This window comes from Miscanthus floridulus, chromosome 4 (genome assembly GCF_019320115.1).
Source record: "Miscanthus floridulus cultivar M001 chromosome 4, ASM1932011v1, whole genome shotgun sequence".
NCBI lineage: Eukaryota > Viridiplantae > Streptophyta > Magnoliopsida > Poales > Poaceae > Miscanthus > Miscanthus floridulus.
Genome location: NC_089583.1, coordinates 47,443,053 through 47,466,583, shown reverse-complemented (window position 1 = coordinate 47,466,583; position 23,531 = coordinate 47,443,053). Strand labels below are relative to the sequence as shown.

The 23,531-nt window shown below is 44.2% G+C and overlaps 1 protein-coding gene, 1 long non-coding RNA gene and 1 pseudogene across 2 annotated transcripts; all 3 read right to left on the bottom strand.

The window, feature by feature from the left end:
• Window positions 1–2,159: 2,159 nt before the first annotated feature.
• LOC136549677 (protein HESO1-like) lies at window positions 2,160–7,154 on the bottom strand. The gene is made up of 10 exons (XM_066541054.1): window positions 6,923–7,154; window positions 6,702–6,733; window positions 6,202–6,390; window positions 5,409–5,588; window positions 5,128–5,312; window positions 4,928–5,023; window positions 4,491–4,536; window positions 4,280–4,386; window positions 3,006–3,107; window positions 2,160–2,908 (listed from the first exon to the last, which is right to left on the bottom strand). Exons 1-10 carry the CDS (start codon window positions 6,985–6,987, stop codon window positions 2,312–2,314), a joined length of 1,599 nt encoding a protein of 532 aa, XP_066397151.1. The 5' UTR covers window positions 6,988–7,154; the 3' UTR covers window positions 2,160–2,311.
• A 2,220-nt stretch (window positions 7,155–9,374) lies between these two features.
• LOC136549676 (uncharacterized) lies at window positions 9,375–14,212 on the bottom strand (annotated as a pseudogene).
• Window positions 14,213–14,742: 530 nt separating this feature from the next.
• LOC136549678 (uncharacterized) lies at window positions 14,743–16,934 on the bottom strand. Its single transcript, XR_010781994.1, has 3 exons — window positions 15,535–16,934; window positions 15,140–15,282; window positions 14,743–15,022 (listed from the first exon to the last, which is right to left on the bottom strand). It is a non-coding gene; the product is annotated as an uncharacterized lncRNA (long non-coding RNA).
• Window positions 16,935–23,531: the final 6,597 nt, after the last annotated feature.

The following is a 23,531-nucleotide window of genomic DNA, read 5'->3' as shown; positions in this document are numbered from 1 at the left end:
GACTCTAACCAGCAGTCTATATCTGGTTGTCTAGAGACTTACATGCTTTATATTTTATATGCAAGTGGAGCTTATTTGCTTCCATACGCACTGTAGCTTTAAATCTAGGAACACCCGACGCGGCCTCCTTACACAGCTCCGCGCCTGCTCCTCTGCTCCGTGAAACCCTAGGTGCCTGTCCTCGACTGACCCCCACTACGCATCGCCTCTTCCTCTCCGGCAGTGGCGCCGATGGCTCAACTTGGCGGCAGATCCGCGGTGCCTCACCCCTCCACCCGTGGTTCCGCGGCGACGGAGGCGGGTCACCCCCTCCTTGCCTCTCTCCTGGTCCACAGAAACCCAGCCACCAGGTATGGATGGCTATGGCCACTTCCCCTACTCTGTTTGTTCTCCATCTACAATGCTTGTTTTGCTAGATTTAAAGCTTCATTTATTCGGATTTGTTACCGGAGATGGATGAGGGATTAGAGCCAAGTGTTTAGTTTGCTTCCTTTCTTAGCTTCGTTTAGCGCCACATGGATTCCTGTTGTTACCGGTGATGACCTATGCACATTGTTGCTGCTGAGACTTCATCGTTCTGTGACTTTGGGAGTTTTACCTTTTACTGATGTTTCCATATTGTTACCTACCTAGCTAAATGCCTTCACTCAGATATTTTAAGTTCGTCTGTATTTTGTTCCATATTTTGCTATGTTCTTCTACCATGTTTTACTTCTGTAAATCCAAGGTTTAGTGGAAGAGTCAAATACTTCGATGTTGTAGATCATGTGTAGGTGACATACTACATATCTGGAATATCTTCAGGTAAATTATTTCAGAGCATGAAAATCTGATTCTATAGTTTTAAAGACATGACAAGTAACAAGGAAAATGGCCTATTCATACTTCTTTTGTTGTTTTCCCTGTTACTATGCCCAAAACATTCACCTGGTCAATAGCCTGTTCAAATCGATTTACAGGATCCATTTTTCCCTTTTCAAATATAGAATGTGCATTGCTGATATAGGTTCAATCTCACATAGCCTGTCTTTTCCTAATTTCCTGATGGTGTCACTAGATTCCTAATACCAGTACTGCTTATAGATGATCTATCCCTACAAAGTACCTCATGTACCGAGTTTGTGGACATTGATGCTTCATAGTACCATTCCTTTTCAAATATAGAATGTGCACTGCTGTTTTTTGGTACTTTGTTATCGATGATATTGTTATCACAGGGAACTCTTGCTTGGTATATTTGAGTCTGGTTGCTTGGACTAGCCAATAATGTAGTAGGTATAGATCTTTGGACGTGTCTGTTTTATAATCTTTGATTCTATATACATGTATAGGTCAATTAATGATACACTTCTTATATTTTGATAAGGTGCACAGTTTAAATAACCGTTCAAGTTATTTGATCAGTCATCAGGGTGATGAGCTTTTATCAAAAAACAGTAAACATCCCTCTTGCCGCAGCTACGTTTATCCTGTGTCGAGACTATAAATCAGCATTTATCTACATGTTTTAGTTGCTTTATAGAATAGTTTCCTCATTGATATATTTGTCTACAGATAGAGTACCTTTTGTAGCTCAACCATCTAGCAGGAAGCTAGCACGGTCTTGAGGGTTATGAGACAATTATATTTATTTTAATAAGAGATTAAACATTCTGTATAAATTAAGGATGTACGATGTTAAGATCTAGAAATAGTTAGTTAGTTGCTTCTGTATGGATTTAGCATATTCAACCAAGCTCAGATGCCTCATCACAGTTCACAAATTGACTATTTTTATTCCAAAATTGTTTTTCCCAAGACCTACTGTACATAAACTTAGCGCTAAATTTATGGCTAATGGCTTAAATGCAGATTTCATGGGTGTAGGCAACGAAGAGGCAAATACACGAGTAAGGTAAATGTCATTTCCTTCTTCCAATTTCTAATCTCTATGTGACTCTAGACAAAGAAAAAAAAAATGCTTGATGGTCGGTGTGAAAACAGAGACTTTAGAATATTTCTCATGCAAAGTGAAGACCTGAAATAGCTTATTGCATTGGCTTCTATGTTTTTGCTAGAAAATATCATCTACCACATTAATCATTTAATGTTTACAATTCTGAATGGTTTTACTGTATTAAATATAAAAAGACTCAAATCTTTTGGTTCTTGTGCATCACACATCTACATTAAGCTCCTAATATTGTTTCCATATAAATATTAATCATGTTTTTGACCTGCGCCTTAACCAGGTGATTGGCCGGCGCGCGCGATGGCGCGCGTGATGCACTAGTTATCATTGTGCCGGAGCTGCTCGGCTCCATAAGCTCCGCTACATGACTGCTGACATGTATGCTGGTGTGGAGTCGGCAGAAGCGGACCTTTTTGCTGTATGTGCACTAGTTGAGTTGAGCTCCATTGATTTAAGTATATTACTTGGTGGCTTGCCCAGTATTCCCTTGCCAAGGTGAGGAGCAACAGATGGAATCCCACGCGATAATCCATAGCCAAAACCAGAAGGAATGATTCGAGGCCATCGAATAATGGGCACAAACTGATGAATGCTAGACTGTTGGCCGGCCACTCGATAATGGAGCGCGTGAGGCAAGACCTTGTTAGCAGTGGGTAACGAATCACTGCTAGTAGCACTACCACCATGCTGTGCACTCTTCTGGAACACACATCTTCCCTGTGGGGTCAGTCCCCACTTCCTTTTTCTCTTGACATGCTCCAAACGAGGTTTGCTGACTAATTCATCTGGGCTAAGCCGCCCAAATAAAAGGGTCCTCAGCTTCATTGAGTCCATTTTCCCTCTCATGAAATCTAACAAGTTCAAAGCACATTCTCTAAGGCATTTGAAAATCTTCTGCATCTGCACCTTTCCCACTGACCTTGCAAAATTTTGCGATCGGTCCAAGAAATCTTCAACCTGCATAAACAGAAGCAAAATTAGTGTTTGTGTGCTTTTTCAGGGTAAGAGTCTAATCTTTTGCTACTTGTTAGTGCTCGATACACAAATACTTAACACTTAAATTGCCGGCTCCTTTCTTCCAGGTCTTGGAGATCCATGATGCTTCAAAATTGCTGGCGCACAGCCCATGCTCCCATAAACTCTCTGCTGATAACAGCTGCAGGACAAGGCCAATTTATGGCCCTTATCAGTGAACACAATCATTTCCAATAACACATTCAACAAAAAAACAAAACCTGATACCATTATAAAACAAGTGCAAACTAATACTTCATTCCAAATTATAAGAGTTTTGACTTTCTAGATATATTGCTTTTTACTATATATCTAGACACGATGTATATCTAAGTGCATAGTAAAACTTATGTATCCAGAAAACCTAAAACATCTTATAATTTGTAATAGAGTGAATATAAAAAAAATAAATCACTGTTACAATTTGGTAGTATGTGGTGGAGCAACAAGAAGTTTTTTATTCATAATTGTATGACCTCTGCAGCCTTATGGGGCTTAGAAATGGTATTTGTTTTCAGAAATGCAGTGGAGTATAACGACGTTTATCAAAATGTTGCAAGATCTGACTCAGAAGATAAAGGCGCTCAAAGATCCGGCAAACTCTCATGTGATAATCTTAATATGAGGTGCTTCTCTCCACGGCATGTGGGCTTTATTGCCCTGGACAGCGCGGTGCATGGAGGTACTGGTATTGAAGGTCTTGAGGGTGGCAAGTTTCAAGAGGTGGGCCTTCGTTGGTGCTTCTCTGAAGTCTGAAGTTTAGCAGTAGTTCTGTGGTTCAGGTTGTAAGCTTTGCGTTTCTGTCCTTGATCATGTGGATAGTTAACATGTGGTTATGGTTTCCTGATTGCTTTGTAAACTTTAGACGGTTGGGGATGCTGCTGGTTCTTGAACTTGAGTTGTAAACACTTCTGGTCTTTTGATTTTAATTGAAAGGCTGGGGCATGGCCCTAAAACTATAAAACAAAATTATTGGCCAATGCAGTACTGACAAAAAAAAAGGAAGCTAAACTAGCTAAAGTTCAGGGGTATGGCACAATTAGTGCCTCAGACCATAGTTCATGGCTAAAATGAACAAGTACAGAAAATAACATGTCAACATGGGTACATACTGAGATTTGCTGCAAATGTAGTTCGAGCTTATCTAAATCTCCTATTTGTTGTAAAAAAAACTATGTACAGTAAACATGTGTGTATGAGAAGAGCTCATCCAACATACCAAGGAACAACTATAAAAACATGTTCATATAGATTCAATTATGGCAAGTAACTTCAACCACAAACATTAGGAAGATGAACCTTATAGTTACTCACTTTACTTATCAATGATACAAACAGTTCAGCCACAGATTCTTTATTTTTACTCCCAAAACCCTTAAACAGTAAAGCGTTCCTCTCAACACTTGTGCAGTCTAACCCATCTGCAAGAGTAAGAATATAGAAATTATCCTTGGTTTCAGTGGAAAAGTTAGCAGAATGATGCCAGTAGAAGGAAAAACAAAGAGCAAGCATGATAGAAGTTAACCTTTTAACAAGTCAGAGAACGCAGGCAATATTGGAGGATGCCGGGTCTGCACTGCACATTGATGTTTATATTCTTAGCCATGTATCTAATGAGCTGCTACTCAAACACTACCATAAAGGTAAATGGAGTAAAATCCAATTTCTGGTGCATAAAATGCAATAGCATGAAGTGTAGGAATTCAGACTGAAGAAGTGTAGCAGAAGGATATCTATCATGTTTTCTGAACTAGCATAAATCTTATCCAGAATTTGTCGATATTAAAGGAGATAATTTATAATTTCCCCAATAAGTTTTATTTGATTTTCTATACAAATGAATCCAAAGGTTGTGTCTTCAAATACAGATTGATTAGTAGGTCAATTAATCAAAACAAAAGGTAATGGGACAGTTACTTGCAATTTAATAACCAAACCAAAATAATAATTAACCCATGGTACCTGCAAATGAAAAGCAACTAGTGAAATAATTGACATGGAGCTCATTGTTAGTTGTCTTGGGCTATTCAAATCATGTACCTTAGCCCAGAACTTAACCTGAAGAACAAATGGGAAAATGAAAAGATTGTTGTCACATAGTTTCAATTCGGCACATAGCTTTGCTAAGTTACTAATTAGAAAGAAAACGAAGATTGCATTACCAAGTAACTTAGTATCTGAAACCTTTCATCAAGTGAGGAAACAAATTTGATGATCATTGACCTTGTCATGCCATCTTTATTTTCAACCGAAATATCACATTCGATCCCTGTACCACAATCAATAGCCTTCAGTATAGGCACCCTAGCACTTACAATAGGTAAAACCCCACAGAAAATTCCACTCCCTGCATGGATCAGAAAAGAAAAGGTTGAATATATTTACAAATATCAATGGGCATGCAATGAATATCTGAAAATATTCTGTCTGGGGAAATACTTACTCTGATGAGAATATAGAACCTTGGAAAATTTCCTGATAATAGAGATCATTTGCTTGCGAGTATATCGCTCATCAGTATTAGCACTGAAATTGATAGAGAGGTCCAGGTCACTATGAGGAGTAAATAAATCCATCGTGAATGATCCAAATGGTTCCACAACCGGAGACCCACTGTTGCTACCTGATATCAGAGTTAAATAAAGGTCAAATCAACATGTAAGAGACGAAGTTCAGTGTTCCAATGTGATTGGTACATGATTTCCTGAACATCTACAAGTACAAGAGTCCACACAATGCTCTGTGTCATTGCTCAGTGAGTTTATCCCCAATAGAGTTCTGTACTTTTAGGAGCCGATTGGCAATAGATCAATACAAAATCTATGCATTCCCTTTTCATTTTGGAAAATTCTCCATGTTTCCTAATACTTAAACCAGTACATGGTGAAACAACAGGTGGTGCGTGATGATATATCGAATTACCTGAACATATTTGATGCAACAGGCCAGGATATAAACTACTACTATCAGCATTGTGTTGGTATTACACCCCAGAATCACCTAGATTTTCCTCCATACATGGAGTGACTGATTTCACAGACTCAAAAATGAAGAGAGTTTTTGAAAAATAATAAAACTAAATGAATAAAGAGACTTCTCAGAGAGAGAGCAACTGCAAATTTTATAATTAATCACCAGTCAGCATCCATATTACTACTTATCAGGGATGAATTTGGAGGCTAGAAGTTGATGACTATATTCAAATAATCGATAATGTGCAACAAATGGAAACATACCAAATCTTCGATTCACCATCTCCCTGAAGACATCAACCAATGTGTTGCGCTGGTCATAGTCAAGTGGCTTGGGACGTAGAATGGCATACGCCTCGAGAAGCAACTGATTGAGCGCTGGAAGCAGACAGGGATTGACTGATATTGCAGTCAACTCCTCCAGCTCCAGACATTCAGCGTGCCTGCTTAACACTGCACAGGAGAAGACCAGAACCGGTTATAATCTGCCAAAACCCACACCGTAGGTCGCACTAAAACAAATCCGGGATAGATCGGCAGTTGCATCTGAAAAAAAAAAAGCAAAAGAGGAGATCTGCTTTGGCTGTTTGATTTCTGGAGCGCAGGGTCCAGCTGTCCATGGAGGCATGAACCGGCAAAGCAGGCCTGGCATTGCTTCTCTAATGTAATGACTTTAATTAAAACCGCGAGCATATGTTGGGATGGGAGCAAAGAGAAATGGGAGGGGGAGGGAGCAGCAGGCAGAAGGAACTAGTAGGAAGTACCTTGAGAATCCCATGTGCTTGCCTCGCTGCACCTGCAACATGGAAGAGTGAAATCAATGCCCACAACAGTAACAGCGTCAAGCGCGCGCGATGCAGAAATGCGATCCCGATTCCCCGAGCACCCCGAAAGAGAAGGGAAGGGAACCAAATCGATCGTCTCCCATGGAGTAGATTGAACTCGGGGTCGCGGGGAATCGGAAGGGTTTGGGGGAGGGACTAACTGAGAGGAGTCGGAGTCGGAGTCGGTGTCGTCGGACACGGAGGAGCTGGCCGCCAGAGTCGCCATGGCGAAGGACCACTGCTCGCCGTGCCGTGCCTCGCCTCTCTCTCTGCTTCAATTCAAGGTTGGACGGCGGCACGGCGCTCCTTTATTTAATATATAGGATGGGCCCGGTCGCAGCCCACAGGTGCTCTCGCTCGCGGCCGAAATCTGCAGGCCTCCCGTGCTCCTGCGATGGAAGCCGCTGGTACTGGGAGTCTGGGACCACCAGTTCGATGACCGCGGAGGCGGCAGCGAAGTAACACCGGAGATGCTTTAGGCCTGGTTTAAATTAAGAGCATAAAGTTTCGGGACGGAAGGGTGTTAGGGCGCGTTTAGATGCGGAAATTTTTGGCTTTTTGGTTACTGTAGCACTTTCGTTTGTATTTGACAAAAATTGTCCAATTATGGACTATTTAGGCTTAAAAGATTCGTCTCGTCAATTACAGCCAAACTGTGCAATTAGTTATTCTTTTTACCTACATTTAATGCTCCATACATGTGCAGCAAGATTTGATGTGACGGAGAATCTTGAAAAATTTTGGATTTTGGCTTGCATCTAAACGGGGCCTTATACGGGTTATTCGGTCCTAATAAAAAAATAAATTATAGAATTCGTCAGTAATCCACGAGACGAATTTATTAAGTCTAATTAATTCATCATTAGCACACATGTCAAATCATAGACTAATTAGGTTTAAAAGATTCATCTCGCAAATTAGTCGCAAACTGTGTAATTAGTTATTTTTAGTCTATATTTAATACTCCATGTATATGTCAAAACATTCGATGGGATAAAGAGTAAACTTTAGGGGAGGAACTAAACAAGACCTTAGTCCGACAGGGCGCTGGCTTTCTAGCCTGCGGATTAGCTCGGCCTGCTCCCCCTCACGCCTAAAAATAACGAGCGCAGTATTTTTCTTCCTTGGCCAATTGCTACGCCGCAATGCCTGCACCGACCACCGAGCCCCGCTCCTCTTCACATCGCTCCCCGACGGCGCACTCTCTGTCTCCCCCGCACCTTTTTCATCCTCTATTTTCACCACATTCGAGCGCTGACGGACGCCTTCCTCCCTCTCCACCGCGCTCACCGAGCATCACGTAGGTGTGCAAGCACCCGGCACCACGTGTGGCCAGGCGGCAGGAGAGGGGCCGTCGCTGGCCAGGCACAGGCGCAGCTGGCCGCCGCCAGGTCGTGCCACCATCCTCACCCGCCGGCTTACCGGAACCGGTCGTTCCCCCATCTGTTTTGTGTCGTCCGGAAGAAGGACGAACAACACATGTTTCAAGAGTATGAAGTGTTTTAGATGTTCCATAGGTATGTTGCAAGTGTTTCATATGAATGTTACAAAAGTGGATTGGGATGTTGCATATGTTGCAATGGTTGTACACGTATGTTACAAGGTTCTATTTCCAATGTGTTTATCTATTTTTTCGATGCATGTTGCAAGTCTGGATGTTGCATATGTTTCACACATATGTTGCAAGTGTTTTATCTATATGTTACGTATGTTTTGCAATGGTTTTCAAATATTTTTAGGTATTTTCTCAAGTGTTTCAGACCCATGTGTTCAAGTGTTTCATCTGGCTTTTCAGACGAATGTTTCAAATGATGCATTTGTATGTTTCAAAAGTAGATCTGATGTTGCATTGTTGCAACAGGACCTACCTACCGTAGCCACCCACAGCAGCTATTGAGGCGCCTCAGACTTAACGCAGGTGGCAAAGGGGCGCAAGCGGTCCCGCCCGCAGTCTAGCAGCGCTGGCGACGTCCAGGCGGCGCAGGCCCTGTATGGGCGCAGAAAACGCACGCACAACAAGGGCATGCAAGAGCAGGGGGAAACAAAGACTATATTCGCTTCTCTTATAATCCGTCTTTTTCAGCTTGTTTTTTTAACCGGAACAATATTTTTCTTTCAGCAAACCAGTTGGAGCTTGTTTTTTCGGCGAAGCGAATGGATCAAAGGGGACGTGGTGGCGCAGACAGCAAATATCACTGCAGAAAGGTGGCGACGAACCCAGACCGGGAGGGAACCGAAGAGGCAGGCGCCGCAATGTCTCTCAAGACAAGTGTAAAAGAAACTCACTAGTGATAATGTTCCGTACAGTTGGATCAAAAATATAGGTCAGGCTTTGTTGCCTGCACTCTAATTTTCCACCTCGGCACATATGAATTGAAGTGATTGAAGTGCAGCCAAACAAGATCTCAGTTGTCGACTGAGAAAAAAAAATCAAGCATCTGGGAAGCATCTCCCATGATACAGAGCACCACTTCCACATCCATCTACGAACTAGAGACCTGAAATATCATGACCACCACCATATCTTAAGTTAGCCAAGACCCACATCAAAATCACACAAAACATTCCAAGGCGGACAAGGCCAAGCCGCACACCGTGCGGCACGAACAAAGATACCAGTAATTTCCTCCTTTTCTCATGTTTCAACCACCCCAACCACCATTAGTCGTTGACTCGTTGCGGAACAAAAATTAGCAGTGACCCAAGTCCCAATCAGAGAAGACCGCCGCCTCCCCGTTCTGCTGCCACACCCAAAACCATACATTACTTACAATAGGGCAGGCAGACCAAAACAAAATGAACCCAGAAAAAAAAAATTAACCAACGCATTAGATAGAGAGAATGAACAAAATTGAATACAATCATACACCACCCGTTAACAACTCCACACTGAGACCAAAAACAATTCAGGCTTCTTCTATCTTCTTGCCGTCTTCCTTGTATCTACATGATGAAGTATGCTCGGATCACCTCGATTATGGGTGCGCGGCACAGAGGGCATTTCCCTCCACCTCGAACCAATTCGTTCGCGCATTTTGAGCATGTGCACATGTGCCCACATCTGATCAGTAATAAATACAAAAAACAAGTTCACAGCTACTACCAACATATATACTATGAGTCAACACTCCCATCCAATAAATAATAGAACATTGTTAATGCGAGCCAAACCTGTACAGAAGGGAGTCAATTGGAGTCTCACAGCATATGCAGCAGGTTCCTTTTCTCACATTTATCCATTTCGAACCATCGTCAATTATTTCTTTACTTTCACCACCTGAAATATCAATTATGCATATAGGTGGATGTATGGAAAGTGAAATGCAATACCAGTACCATATATGCAATACCAACTCAAGTATGACATAGTTACACACATTATTAACTTAATTAGTATATAATGCTTCCCTTGCTCTATAGATGCACCAAATCAGCATTCCATAATATCACAAACAAGTGCTTTGCAATTCAATGGAACAGATACAAGTAATGTGTTTGGGGTACCTTATTATCCTAAACTATGTGCCAATTTGAAACCATAGTCCATAGCATAAGATGTTCAACATCCTAGCTATATGTTTCAAATAAGATAAGCTATAGTTAGCATTTGCATCTTATGTTACTATATGATTGATACACACGGCTATGCCAAGACTTAAGAGGTCAGCCATCAATTTTCAGAGCTGACATTACATACAAATGCATAAGGAATCAAGGATGCTCAAAATTGCTTCCCTGACTTTTTCTCAGTTCATACAAGTAACAGCACTGTAGGAAATGTAGCAAACATGACCATGCTGATTTACTAACCTTGCTCCCCAATGAAACGATTCAAGGCTGCTGATACTTCTTGCCTTACAGAACGCTGCAACTCTAGCTGCATATCCATGCAAGCTTCCAACATCCTTTGCATATGGCTCATGCCTTGCTGAAGTCTAGCCATATCAGCTCTTAAATCATTGATGGCCTCCCATTCCTGGACAGAAAAAACAAAATAAATATGAGTCCTTTGCCACACATAACATATAAGCTATTCCCCAAACTTAATCTAAATAGAAGAGTTGAGTGCATTAGCCTACTATAAACACAGCCTACCAAATATGGTTTACAATTCACCATAAACAACAAATGTATTGTATTCCAAGCACCAAAAAGATGAATTGAGCAAAGAAAAATATTAATGTACGTGTGGTAAGGATATCAATGGCAATAGCTCACAATATCAGAAGATGAACGATGAATGTTTTGTCTGATCCAATTATTACGATGCAACTCTGAATGCCAAAGTGGCTGACGAGGAGGCATAGGTGGAGGTGGTATCACTAAAGGAGGCCTGTTGACGGTGTTCTGCAGTTCCTGGTCCTCATCATCTCTTTGCTGCTCCTGATTTTGATCTGGTGAGAGAGGGGCAGGAGTTGTTCCTTCCAGATCCCAAGGGAGAGGACCACGACCTTGCCGTTCAACATATGCCCGAATAAGCCGATCCAAGTTTTCACGAAAAGCACTGTGAAGAAGATTAGAAACGCTCCTTCTGCATAGTTAAGACAATTTTAGTATTTATACAAACACCAAATAAATTGCTTGTAACAACTTTCTTTAAGCAAGAAACAATAACCTGCTTAGAAGTTCCCTCAATTCTGTGCTGTACACATTATCATCATCCCCAGGGATGAATGTATTAGCTCTTCTAATAAGAGCAGCATCGTGGTCAATTGGTTGGTCAGAATTATTATCATGCCAATTGTCTGCAGTATCATTAGACTCGTCATCATTATGCCACTCTTCATTTACTTCAGGGAGATGATCATCACTCTGCCACTCATCATCAACTTCAATAGGACGATCATCTCTACTCCATTCCCCATGTGATTCCTGAAAATGATTATTGTCATGCAGCTCTTCAAGCACTGCAGGAAGATGATCACTGTCATGCTGATCTTCTTGCGCTTCAGGAAGACTACCATCGCTGATGGACTCTTCAAGTCCTTCAGGAAGATGATCAACACTGGTTGACTCTTCATTTGCTTCTGGAAGATGATCGTTATTATCCTCTTCAACTGCTGTCCCCTCACGAGAAGAGATGTTGTCATGCATTTTCATGCCAACTTCTTTCAGATTCCTCTCCAATCACAGCATGGGAAAATTGTTGCCAGTCTCTTCTCTCATGTTCCAAATCTTCCTGACTTTCTGCTTGACTATGAGATCCACAGAAGACTTCAGCAATGCTAGGGCTGCCACTTTCAAATCCTGATGTTGTTGCCGTACTGTCAATTTGCTGAAGACTGATATTCTCACTTGTCCGCTCATGTCTCTCCTGAGTAGTTTCAGAAGGTCTTAATTCAGAACGATCATTTGTAGATAATTCAACATCGTGAGCTGAAGAAGCATCCACTTGACTATCTGCTTGACCACGGACAAGATTCTCCGATCTGAAGCGGAACTCTTCTCTAGTTATTAAAATTAATGAGTATTATTATTTTACTTAGCACATGATGAAACTCAGCAGCATTACACAAGTACATTTTAATAGCACTAACAAGATCTGCCCATATAGTAAGTGAATGCACCAGCTTGTGATTGCTAAACGTGATCAGAAGAGAGAGGGTGAATAAGTAGATGACACAAGTAATCAATTGACTAGCTAGCTAACAAGTTGATATAACTAACTGATATGTTAGGTCCAAACCACATATTAAAGAATGTAATCACATCATCAGACTAGCTGTGGTGGAAACGAGTCACAGAGCTCTTTGTGATGTTGTGATCAGTTTCTTTGCGTCCATTAATCAGTGGAAGTGGTAAAGTCTAACAGTGGGATGGATGCAATTTCATTGCAAAAGTAATAAATTTGGGTTCACCCGCTATGGAACAAAAATATATCTCCATACTAGCAAAATGAGCTAAGCTACACATTTATGTGTCTTACGATAAAATGACACCATGCGTCTAATATGGCAAGGAGGTAATAAGATGGTAAAATGGCTGAATAGCTCTCAAAGTTGCAAACATTTACGAATAGAACTCTGGTGTTCTTTTAAGAAAAGATAAAATCAGTCCTTTGCCTACATTATTTTGACATAACAAACAACCAAAATAAGGCTAGAGGAACTGATGTGCAAGGATGACATGATGATTAGCACTTTGGAGTTAGAAATGATAATATGAACAATAATCTGAAGCTGAGCACTGACTGCTCGGTGAATTAAAGTTTACATTACTAACAACACAAGCTTTTTATCCTTTATCAGCATCATATAACAGTACAACACTTATTATGTTACCATTTTTTATGTGCTACTAGTATCTTTCTGCTTCGAAAGGCAGAACATTTGCAAACTAACAGAAAAGCCAAGTGCAGCAACAGCTGAAGCAATATTAAGCATGATGAACTCCTTAAAAGATGTAACCCCTCCAACTACAGCATCAGAATGTAGCAACAGTGAACCATTGATATACATCCATTTATTCCAACAGAAAAAAAAAGAAAAAGAACCTATATATATCCATTAAGCAGCAGAAGCAGCCTCAACATTCTTTTCTCAGCACGCGAGCTGATACATACCTCAAACCAGAGACAGGATGACGTTGTCGCAGCTGGCCAAGCTCCCTTGCGGCCACAGATGGGGTTCTCCTCTCCTCCGGCAAGCCGCCGTTGCGTAGAAACCGACCCCGGAGCAGCGCCTGCAGTAAAGATGGTAATTCTGATCACGTCAGTCAGATATATCTGACAAAGGCAAAGTAGGACAGTCATATTGTCACAAGTAATGGAACAGTGAGTTGAGAAATGAAGAAGCACCGACGTGGATTCTGTTGCGGTGCGGGAAGTCGGAGACGGCGCGGTGCTGCGAGAGGCGGTGGAGCTCGGCTTGGCGGTCGGCGGCCATGCGCATGACGAGCTCGAGGCGCGCCTGGCGGCCCCGGATCCGGGGAGCGTCCCTGCGCGCGTGTTCAGGGACGGGGGAAGGTGGGGGCCCGGCGTCGTCGTCGCGGTCGCGGGCAGCCATGTGGACCCACTCCCTGACGAGACGCACACGGTCGCGCTCGATCTCGCGGAGCCAGGAGGACGAGGAAGAGGAGGCGCGCGAGATCTGCACGGCGGGCGCGCGGCGGAGGAGGTCGGGGGAGCCCTCGCGGCTGGATCCAGCGTCCCAGTCGCTGTCGCTGCGGGGCTCGGAGGGCTCACGGCGACGGCGCGGGGTCATATCGATGTCGGGAACAGGGGGAGCTGGGGCTGGGAGAGGGACGTCGCCCATCGCCGCCGTCCGCGATGAGGCATGGGGCGGCGGGAAGCAGCTGCTGATTGGATTGGATTGGATTGAGCTAGAGCGAAGTCAATCCCCACCCCACCAGAGTCCCAGCATCGGAGGAGACGCCGACGGAGGGGAGAAGGTGGAGTCCAAGCAAGCCCGTCCAATTCCCTCCCAACGGGGAGACGACACCACTCGCCACGGCTAAAGGGTTTTCCATTTTCCATTATTTTTTATTTTTTCTTTCAAATATATAGGATAAGAAATTCTGGAGGGAAACTTAAAATTCTAAAACTAGATTCCCAAACTATTATTATGTTTATTGTTGTGCCTATTTAGATACGCTATATCCAGAACAGGCCATTCCAAGTGTCAAATAATTATTTAGACCTCCACTCTAGTTTTCAAAATTTTATACCTTATAAAATTATGATTATAATATGAGAAAAAATCTCGAGTTGGCCATCCTTGCTCGATAGCCAAGGAAACCAAATACTAAAATGATTGGAATAAACTTCTCTAATATACTCCCTCCATCCCAATTTGTAAGTCATTCCGAGGTTTTAGCAGAGATTAAGGTAAGGTGTAGATAGTCATTTCTGCCCCTCCGCCAATAAAGTTAATGTAGGCAACTTGCTGGTGACAGCTAGCACATGAAGACAATTTTAAATAAAGTACACGAAGTAATTACACATTACGCACACCAACAAATTCAAATCTCTCTCTCTCTGAAACGAAACCTCCGATCTCTCTCAGAAACGCAACCTCCGATTTCAAATCTCTCTCAGAGTATCTTCCCGCCAGTGCCAGGAAGCCATTGCGCCAGTGCGAGATCCACTTCTTCACGTCTGCCCACTCATCGGTGAGCCTAGCTGGCCACCCAGCCTCACTGGATTTGTAGCAGAATTAGAGCTACGTGATCACCAGGTGAGCTCCCCAAGCCTGATCACCCCCGTCCAGCTGACCTCCCTCTAGTTCTTTGCATCCAAGCCAACTCATCAAATGTTGCATCATCTACATCAACAGGTGTGAAATTGAGTGGTTCGATCTGCAATTCATCTCAAATGGCAGAAACTGTTTTGCTAGACCTTAATTGTACACCTCCAGAAGACTCAGACAGTGGAATCATACCTAGAGAAGGCAATTTTGCAGCCCACGAGGATGCCAACACTCTAGCTCAAGATCAAGGTGGTGACTCTAGTTGCTGCAGGTATAAGTTCTGCATCTGCCTCTTCCTCACTCCTCTATTGGCAGGCTTGATGTGTTAAAAATTACTGGAATGTGACTGATGAGTTAGAAATGTTGATCTAGCCAACAAATACAAATACAATATGCTCATGGCTAAATAACATCATCATGTTGTCCATTTCTTGTGCTCTTACAAAAATAGCATGTTGGCTTATCCATGAGTGAGTTCTGAATAGCATGTTGGCATGTTGTTGATTAAATCCTTTAGTTGTTTAATGTCATGAATTAAAAAAAATATTAATCTGAATCAACCTAATTTTCAGACAGCAGGATCATACCTGGAGAAGACGATTCTGTAGCCCACGAGGATGCCAACACTCTAGCTGAAGATGAAGGTGGTGACTCTGTTGCTGCAGGTATAAGTTCTACATCTGCCTCTTCCTCGCTCCTCTGTTAGCAGGCTTGATGAGTTAAAAAATATGCTGGAATGTGACTTATGAGTTAGAAATTTTGATCTAGCCAACAAATTCAAATCCAATATGCTCGTGGCTAAATAACATCATCATGTTGTCCATTTTCTTGTGCTCTTACAAAAATAGCATGTTGGCTTATCCATAAGTGAGTTCTGAATAGCATGTTGGCATGTTGTTGATTTATAATCTTTTAGTTGTTCAATGTCATGAATTAAAAAACCCATTAATCTGAATCAACCTAATTTTCTTCTCTTATTATTACACTTGCAGATGTGGTACCACAAATGAGGTTAAGGAGATGGTTAACTGATGCTCAGAGATACGCTGTGTACACATCTTTGCATGCCAAGAGCAGAAATGGGAAACTACCAAAGAATGCAACAAAGGAGGTTGCTACTTTCTTTCATGCCCATATTCGAGTTATCCAAAGGATCTGGAAATGTGCATGTGAGCATATTGCTCTAGGACAAGAGGTTGATGTTTCTAACAGAAGAACAGGTCAAGTGGGTCGTAAGAAAGTTCAACTTGATCTCTCTCAAATGGCCACAATTCCACTAAATAGAAGATCCACCTTAAAGTCACTAGCCAAATCCTTAGATATCAGTGAAAGGATCAAGATGCCCAAGAGGGGGAGTGAATTAGGCTAATTTTAAATTCTCTTGCAATAATCAAATCCTACGGATAGCCCAATTAACCCCTTGTGCCTAGAAAAGTGTTTATATCAAACTAATGCACAACAACCTCGCAACCTATGTTCCAAACTTACTCTAGCAAGCAATTCTATGGATGTAAAACAAGTATTGAATTGCTCAACGTAAATACTCAAAGTAAGTGCTCAAAGTAAATAGAGAGAGAAAGGAACGCGGCGATGTTTTGCCGAGGTATCGGAGAGTCGCCACTCCCCACTAGTCCTCGTTGGAGCACCCGCGCAAGGGTGTAGCTCCCCCTTGATCCGCGCAAGGATCAAGGGCTCTCTACGGGTTGATTCTTCGACACTCCGTTATGGCGAATCACCCAAAACCGCTCACAACTTGAGTTGGGTCACCAACAAGCTCCGCCGGGTGAACACCAAACTCCCAATCACCACCAAGCCGTCTAGGTGATGACGATCACCAAGAGTAACAAGCACAAACTCTCACTTGACCACGCGAAGCCTAATGAGAAGATGGATGCACACTTTGCTACTCTTGATTTGCTAGTGAGGCTACTCTCTTGGATTCTCAAATCACACACACCTCACTAGGACCTTACTCTTCTTGGCACTCACAAATGTGTTTCTCAGCTGTTGGAATGAGCAAAAGTTGCTCCACTTACGAGTGGAGCTTCTATTTATAAGGCAGCCTGAAAAACGAACCGTTATGAGCTTCTGCGGGATGACCAGACGCTCCGATCGTTTTGACCGGACGCTCCGGTCAGTTCAACCCGCGAACAGTTTTCAAGTGATGGCCGGACGCTGTCAGGGTCCGGTCAGTACCGACCGGACGCGTCCGGTCGCTCTTGGATGCTTACTGTAAACGACCGGATGCTGGATACTTAGGGTCCGGTCACCACTGACCGGACGCGTCCGGTCACTCTTTCCCAAGTTTGGACCCTTACTGGAGTCGACCGGACGCTAGTCCTCAGCGTCTGGTCACACGACCTTCCAGCGTTCGGTCACACCAGACTTGTTCTTCATGGTCAAATGAACTGACCGGACCCTGCGGCCAGCGTCCGGTCGCACCGGAGCCAGCGTCCGGTCAGTGTTTGACCCTCCATTCACTTCTAACTTTCGAACATATGTGAATGAAGTTTGCTCCAAAGGATCTTAGGCATTCATAGGAGCTACCTAGAGCTAGTTTTAATAAGTGTGCACCACACTTAACTCACTAGACTCAACTAGGTCAAGCTATCCGTTCATACCCCCCTTAATAGTACGGCCAAAGGAAAAACAAAGTTCTAAACTACTCTAAGTGTCTCTCCAACTCCAATCGACACTTAGAACTAGTTATCCTTAACCTTGTCGTCCATCCTTTAAAAACCGAAACGATTTCCATCGTAGGGGCATGACAACCTCGATTGCCCAATCGATCTCCATTACCATGACCTAACTTAATTGCCTCTGCAAAACACACGTTAGTCATGGTAATCTTGTATTGACATTAATCACCGAAATCCAACTAGGGGCCTAGATGCTTTCAATCTCCCCCTTTTTGGTGATTGATGACAATACCACCTCGAGTATGTTATGGAGTGAGGTTTTTAGACGGGCTTGATTCATATAAGCTTTTGTCAATAAGAACACAAGAGTTAGGCAAGCTTGTATGACCCAAGCCATCACAATGTACTCAAAGGATATGAATAAATCATGAGTACAAGTAACAAAGCTCATTTGCTTCGAAGTGTAAACACAGAAGCAAAAGCAAATGAGCATTACACAAGTGATATGACATATAGATAATGCAAAGTAGAAATCACACATGTCAAATATCACAATCACGAAGATAGCACTATCACATATATATAATAGTATGCATGAAAGTAAACTCACGAATGCATAAGTAATAGTGTATCACACAAATAAAACTCCAAATGTATATAATAGGCTAATACTAGATAACTAGCTCCCCCTGAAACTGGCTCCCCCTAGGTCTACATACTCAAATCCTCTCCCCCTTTGGCGTCAAACACCAAAACCTAAGGGTCGAATGGCGGGGCAGCAGCGGACGAGTCAAGCGCTGAAGTACGTGGAGCAATATGAAACTGAGCGCCATCATCATCTGACCCTGAGCTCTGAACTGACTGACCCTCTGTGGTAGGAAGTGTCGCTGAAGTGGTCTAGGTCTGAGCTGGGGCAGGTGCTGCCTATGAAGCTGCTAGTATGTCTGTCGTAGGATCTGACTAGGCGACAGACGAGGGGAGCCTCTGAGTAGTCATGATAGCTGGAGCGGCTGTAGACGGACCGACAGCATGCATATGAGGCGGTGTAGGCATGCCAGTCAACTCGCTGAAAGATGCTCCAAGACTCCTGGAGACTGACGTTTTAGGCACGAATAGCGAGGGAGACTGCTCTGGTGAGAAACCCATGTGATAAGGAGTAAACTACGGGGCTACACCAGGTGAGGCTAACCACTGGGACACCTGTACAGGAGGTGAAGTAAACTGAGCTGGAGGCTGTCCCTGACTCTGGAGCCCGATGGGCTGTACTGCTGGAGTCGTCGAAGTGGTAGGAGGCTGTGCAAGCTAGGGCGAAGTCTGTGGCAGTGGGACCCCAATGGCTGTCACTACATGCTGCATGAATCCCATGAGCTGCTGCTGCATAAGTAACTGCTGGTGCTGAAGGAGCTGCTGTTGCCACTGAAACTCGTCCTGATGAGCCTGAAACTGTGCGAAGTTGGCAGCTGTCTCCTGTGCCTGTCGTGTCTGATCCTGCTGCATCCGCTCAAGAATAGCAATAAGAATGGGGTCTGTCTGCGGAGTAGGTGGAGCAGAACTGGAGCTACCGGCCTCTACATCGTGTCTACGTGGAGGCATCTGAGGTATAGGCTGGTAGTCGTCGTCAGAGCTATCACTATACTCGCTCACCTCCTACTGTGCCTCTAGCTCCTCCTCCTCAGTGGCTGCAATCCCTCTGATGATCTCATCCTACTAAGCTGCGGACTCTAGCATGTCGGGACGACGGCTAGGCTATCTAGGTGCCTGAGGAGTGGTGTGTCTGATCCTCTATGACAGGTTGTAGGCTGGGAACTCTGTGGTGGCACCTGTATACTCATCCATCATGCCAGGGGGCTTATCAAGCACAACTCTGCGGATGAGGAACGTGATCCAGTGAGCATAGGGAAGCTACCTGTGACCCTTGAATCCCTCAGCTATTGTGTCCTCCATCTCTGAAAGCAGGAGATCCCAGATATCAAATACTGTCTGCTGCATGATGGCATTGAGAAGCCAGAGCTGTAAGCGAGTCAGGCCCTCCCTGTATCCCAACCTGGGAAGCAGTGTCCTCCTGATGATGGCCTCTAGCACTCTCGCTATAGGAGTCAAGTCACTGGGGTTCCTGCTCGACCCCTCACCAAAGGGCTCCTTGAAGCAATGGCGCACTAAATCTGTAGAGGGCACCAACCCTCCATGAGGACGCCTAGGAGGCTCCTGCTGTCCATAGCAAACCTCATGCATCTTAACAGGCTGCTCCTGTAGCCTCAGTATCTCTCTGGCTCTACCACTCGTCACTCTGTAGTCTTTGCCTTTGAAAGCAAAGTGAATGAATCTGTGATGAGGATCGATGTAGAGTGAAGCATAAAACTGACGGACCCAAGATGGTACATATATGCCCGTCTGTCCAATCAAATCTGTCAGTCCTGGCAAATATGATAAGTATGGCCGAATGCTCTCTCTGGCTGCTGCCACAATAGACTCTATCTGACAGACTCTTTGAGATCTGAACACTGCCCCACTGTTAAGATATGCATTGTAGAAATCCTCCTGCAGTGGCGTGTAGAACCCCTTAGCTGCTCTCTCATCCCTCCTCAGAGGAAACCAGACCTCAAACTCAACAAACCGCAGCTGCTGAACCTGCCTGGCTGTAGCGGCCCTCAAGTCGAGGTGAACCACTGGAGGCGGACCCTGTGGTCTAGGTGGAGGACGTGATCCCCTCCGCTGTGTCAGTGGCCTCGGTGAGACTGGTACATGGGTCCATCCAGAGCGGCGAAGCTGGGGTGCCGGCTCGGTCTCCTGACCCTCCTAAGTCTCCTGGGCTGGCTGAGGCTCTGCTGGTGGGGGCTGCTGCTGTGCTGACAGACCCTCCTCAATGGCAACCCGTCGTCCTGCAAACGTGGCAGTCCTAGCTGGACTACCGTGATGACGCTCAACATCCTCAATAGCAGCTCTTAGTGCTGGTGAAACCGGCTGATCTGCAATGACAACTCCACTACGGGCACCACCTCTCTCGGCACGCTCTGCGGCCTCTGCAACAGCTACAGCTCTCGCTGTCTCTGCATCAGGGTACTTCCGCTTCTTGGATGTCACCTGCTTGGTTGACTTGCCCTTAGATCTGGCTGGCTGGCGAGGCGGGGGCCTCCGATCATCATCACCTAGGCCACCACCAACATTCTTGGTGTGAGCCATCTGAACTGACAAGATGGTGAACTACCGCTGATGAAGATCAACTGTCAAACTGCCGCTTTCGAGGCTTGGCCTCGATCCTTACTCGCGAGCTTGGCTCCGAGTTGACTGCCAACTGCTAGACGAAATACAACGGAACCGACTCGCTGCACGATAGAATAGATGGATATACAAATAAATACCATATTGCTAATAGATGCGAAATCCTAATAGAGAAAGCAATGTAGATGCGAACTTGAATCGAGTGGCTTTCTACCTGACGATCAGCGATCCGAGAAGAGATAAGATGTCACGCAGGGGATCTCGGAACCGGCTAGGGTTAGGTCAAACGCCCTGAATGCAATGGGGAATCAGTGCATTGAGAATTTGATCTAGGTCACAATTGTGGAGATCAAGATTGAAAAATAAAAACTTGCCTTACCAAATCAAGGGGATGGTAGGGCTAGGGCACTTGGTGTGATGACCGGTAGCCTTGGCAACGGCGGAGCAGTGAGCTTGGGCACGAGGAGGCCGGTGCGGTGCTGTAGAGGCACGGCAGGCTGGAGCACGGCGGCGCTGCGAGATGTGCTGGCGCGGGTGAGGCTCGGTGGCTGCGATGGGCTGGTGTTGGCATGGTGGTGCGCGAGGCCGGGGCACGTAGCTCGGCTGCGGGCTCGACTGGAGCGCGGCGGCTATGGGCGCGAGGTGGGCAGTGGCGGTAGAGGAGACTGCAAGGGCTCGGTCACGGAGATTTGACAGCGCTAGTTAGGTCAGGGAAGAGGAACACGAAGGCGCGGTTAAATAATCCCCCTAACGCGACAGAAAAGGAAACCGAAAAGAGTCCTGAAGTCGCGCGAGATCCACTGACCGGATGCTCCGGTGGTAGTGACCGGATGCTACCACCCAGCGTCCGGTCGATTCCAGAGAGGTCCAAATCCTCTGGAATCGGGACCGGACGCGTCCGGTGGTCCATGACCAGACGTAGGCAGGGTTCGGTCAGTACAACTTGGTCTTGCTTCGATCGACCGGACGCTGAACCCTTCCTGACCGGACGCACAGACGCAGCATCCGGTCACTCCTTCAGTAGCAGTTCACCTCCTGTGAACTGACCGGACGCTGGACAACAGCGTCCGGTGCAGCGTCCGGTGCACCTTTTCCAGCAAACCTTCAACCTTCCTTCGCGCTGCCTGTTCCCAATCAAGTCCCAACTTGAATAAGATCCAAATAGACACCAATTGGGACTGATGTGAGTGACCTCTCTCAAACCCTCATATTTTTCAAAATATTTTGCCTTAGGCTATAATTCTTTTTAAGAAACTAGGCAACAAGAGGGCAAATGGAACAAAATGACAAAACAACATTCATGCATATGCAATACTTGTAAGTAAATCTAGTTGCTTATCAAGTTTGATTCAAGGTTAAGCTTCTTCACACGCTTTTCGGCGGTTATCTTAACCATGTTAGACAAGTCCTATGTGCATTGCCACAAATTAAACATGTTGTATATTACAATGAATGCAAGGGACAACACAAGCTCAATTTTTAGTGAAGTTACTAAAATCAAGTACATTGAGCTCATTCCGCAATCTACAAAATGTAGCCTCATCTAGCGGTTTAGTGAAGATATCTGCTAATTGATCTTCGGATCTTACACCTTCTAGTGATATATCATTTTTAGCTACATGATCTCTTAGAAAGTGATGGCGGATATCTATATGCTTGGTGCGAGAGTGTTGAACCGGATTATTTGCAAGTTTTACCGCACTTTCATTGTCGCACAAAAGAGGTACTTTCTCTAGAACTACTCCATAGTCTAGCAAAGTTTGTTTCATATATAATATTTGTGCACAACAAGCACCCGCGGCAATGTATTCCGCTTCGGCGGTGGACAAAGCCACACTATTTTGTTTCTTGGAGGACTAAGACACAAGTGATCTACCAAGCAAATGGCACCCTCCGGATGTGCTCTTTCTATCAACTTTGCATCCGGTGTAATCTGAATCAGAATAGCCAATTAATTCAAATAAGGCTCCTTTGGGATACCAAAGGTCAATGCTTGGTGTGTGCTTAAGATACCTAAGGATTCTTTTTACGGCAATTAAATGTGTTTCCTTAGGACTAGCTTGAAATCTAGCACATATACACACACTAAACATGATGTCGGGCCTAGATGCGGTTAAATATAATAAGCTACCAATCATAGAACGGTAGAGAGTTTGATCAACCGAGTTACCTCCCTCATCTAGGTCGAGATGTCCATTGGTGGGCATTGGGGTCTTGATTGGCTTACATTCATCCATCTTGAATCTCTTGAGAAGATCTTTTGTGTATTTCTCTTGAGAGATGAAGATGCCTTCTTTCATTTGCTTGACTTGAAAACCAAGAAAGAATGTAAGCTCACCAATCATTGACATCTCGAACTCCTTAGACATCAATTCACCAAATTCTTTGCATGAGTCTTCATTTGATGATCCAAAGATGATATCATCAACATATACTTGACAAATGAAGATATGCCCATCAAGCTTCTTGGTGAATAGTGTGGTGTCGACCTTCCCAATGGTGAAGCCCTTCTCAATAAGGAAATCCCGAAGGCGCTCATACCAAGCTCTTGGGGCTTGCTTAAGCCCATATAGTGTCTTGGACAACCTATAAACATGATTAGGATGTCTAGGGTCTTCAAACCTGGGAGGTTGATCAACATAGACTAGTTCATTAATAAAGCCATTTAAGAATGCACTTTTCACATCCATTTGATATAGTTTCATTTCATGATGTGATGCATATGT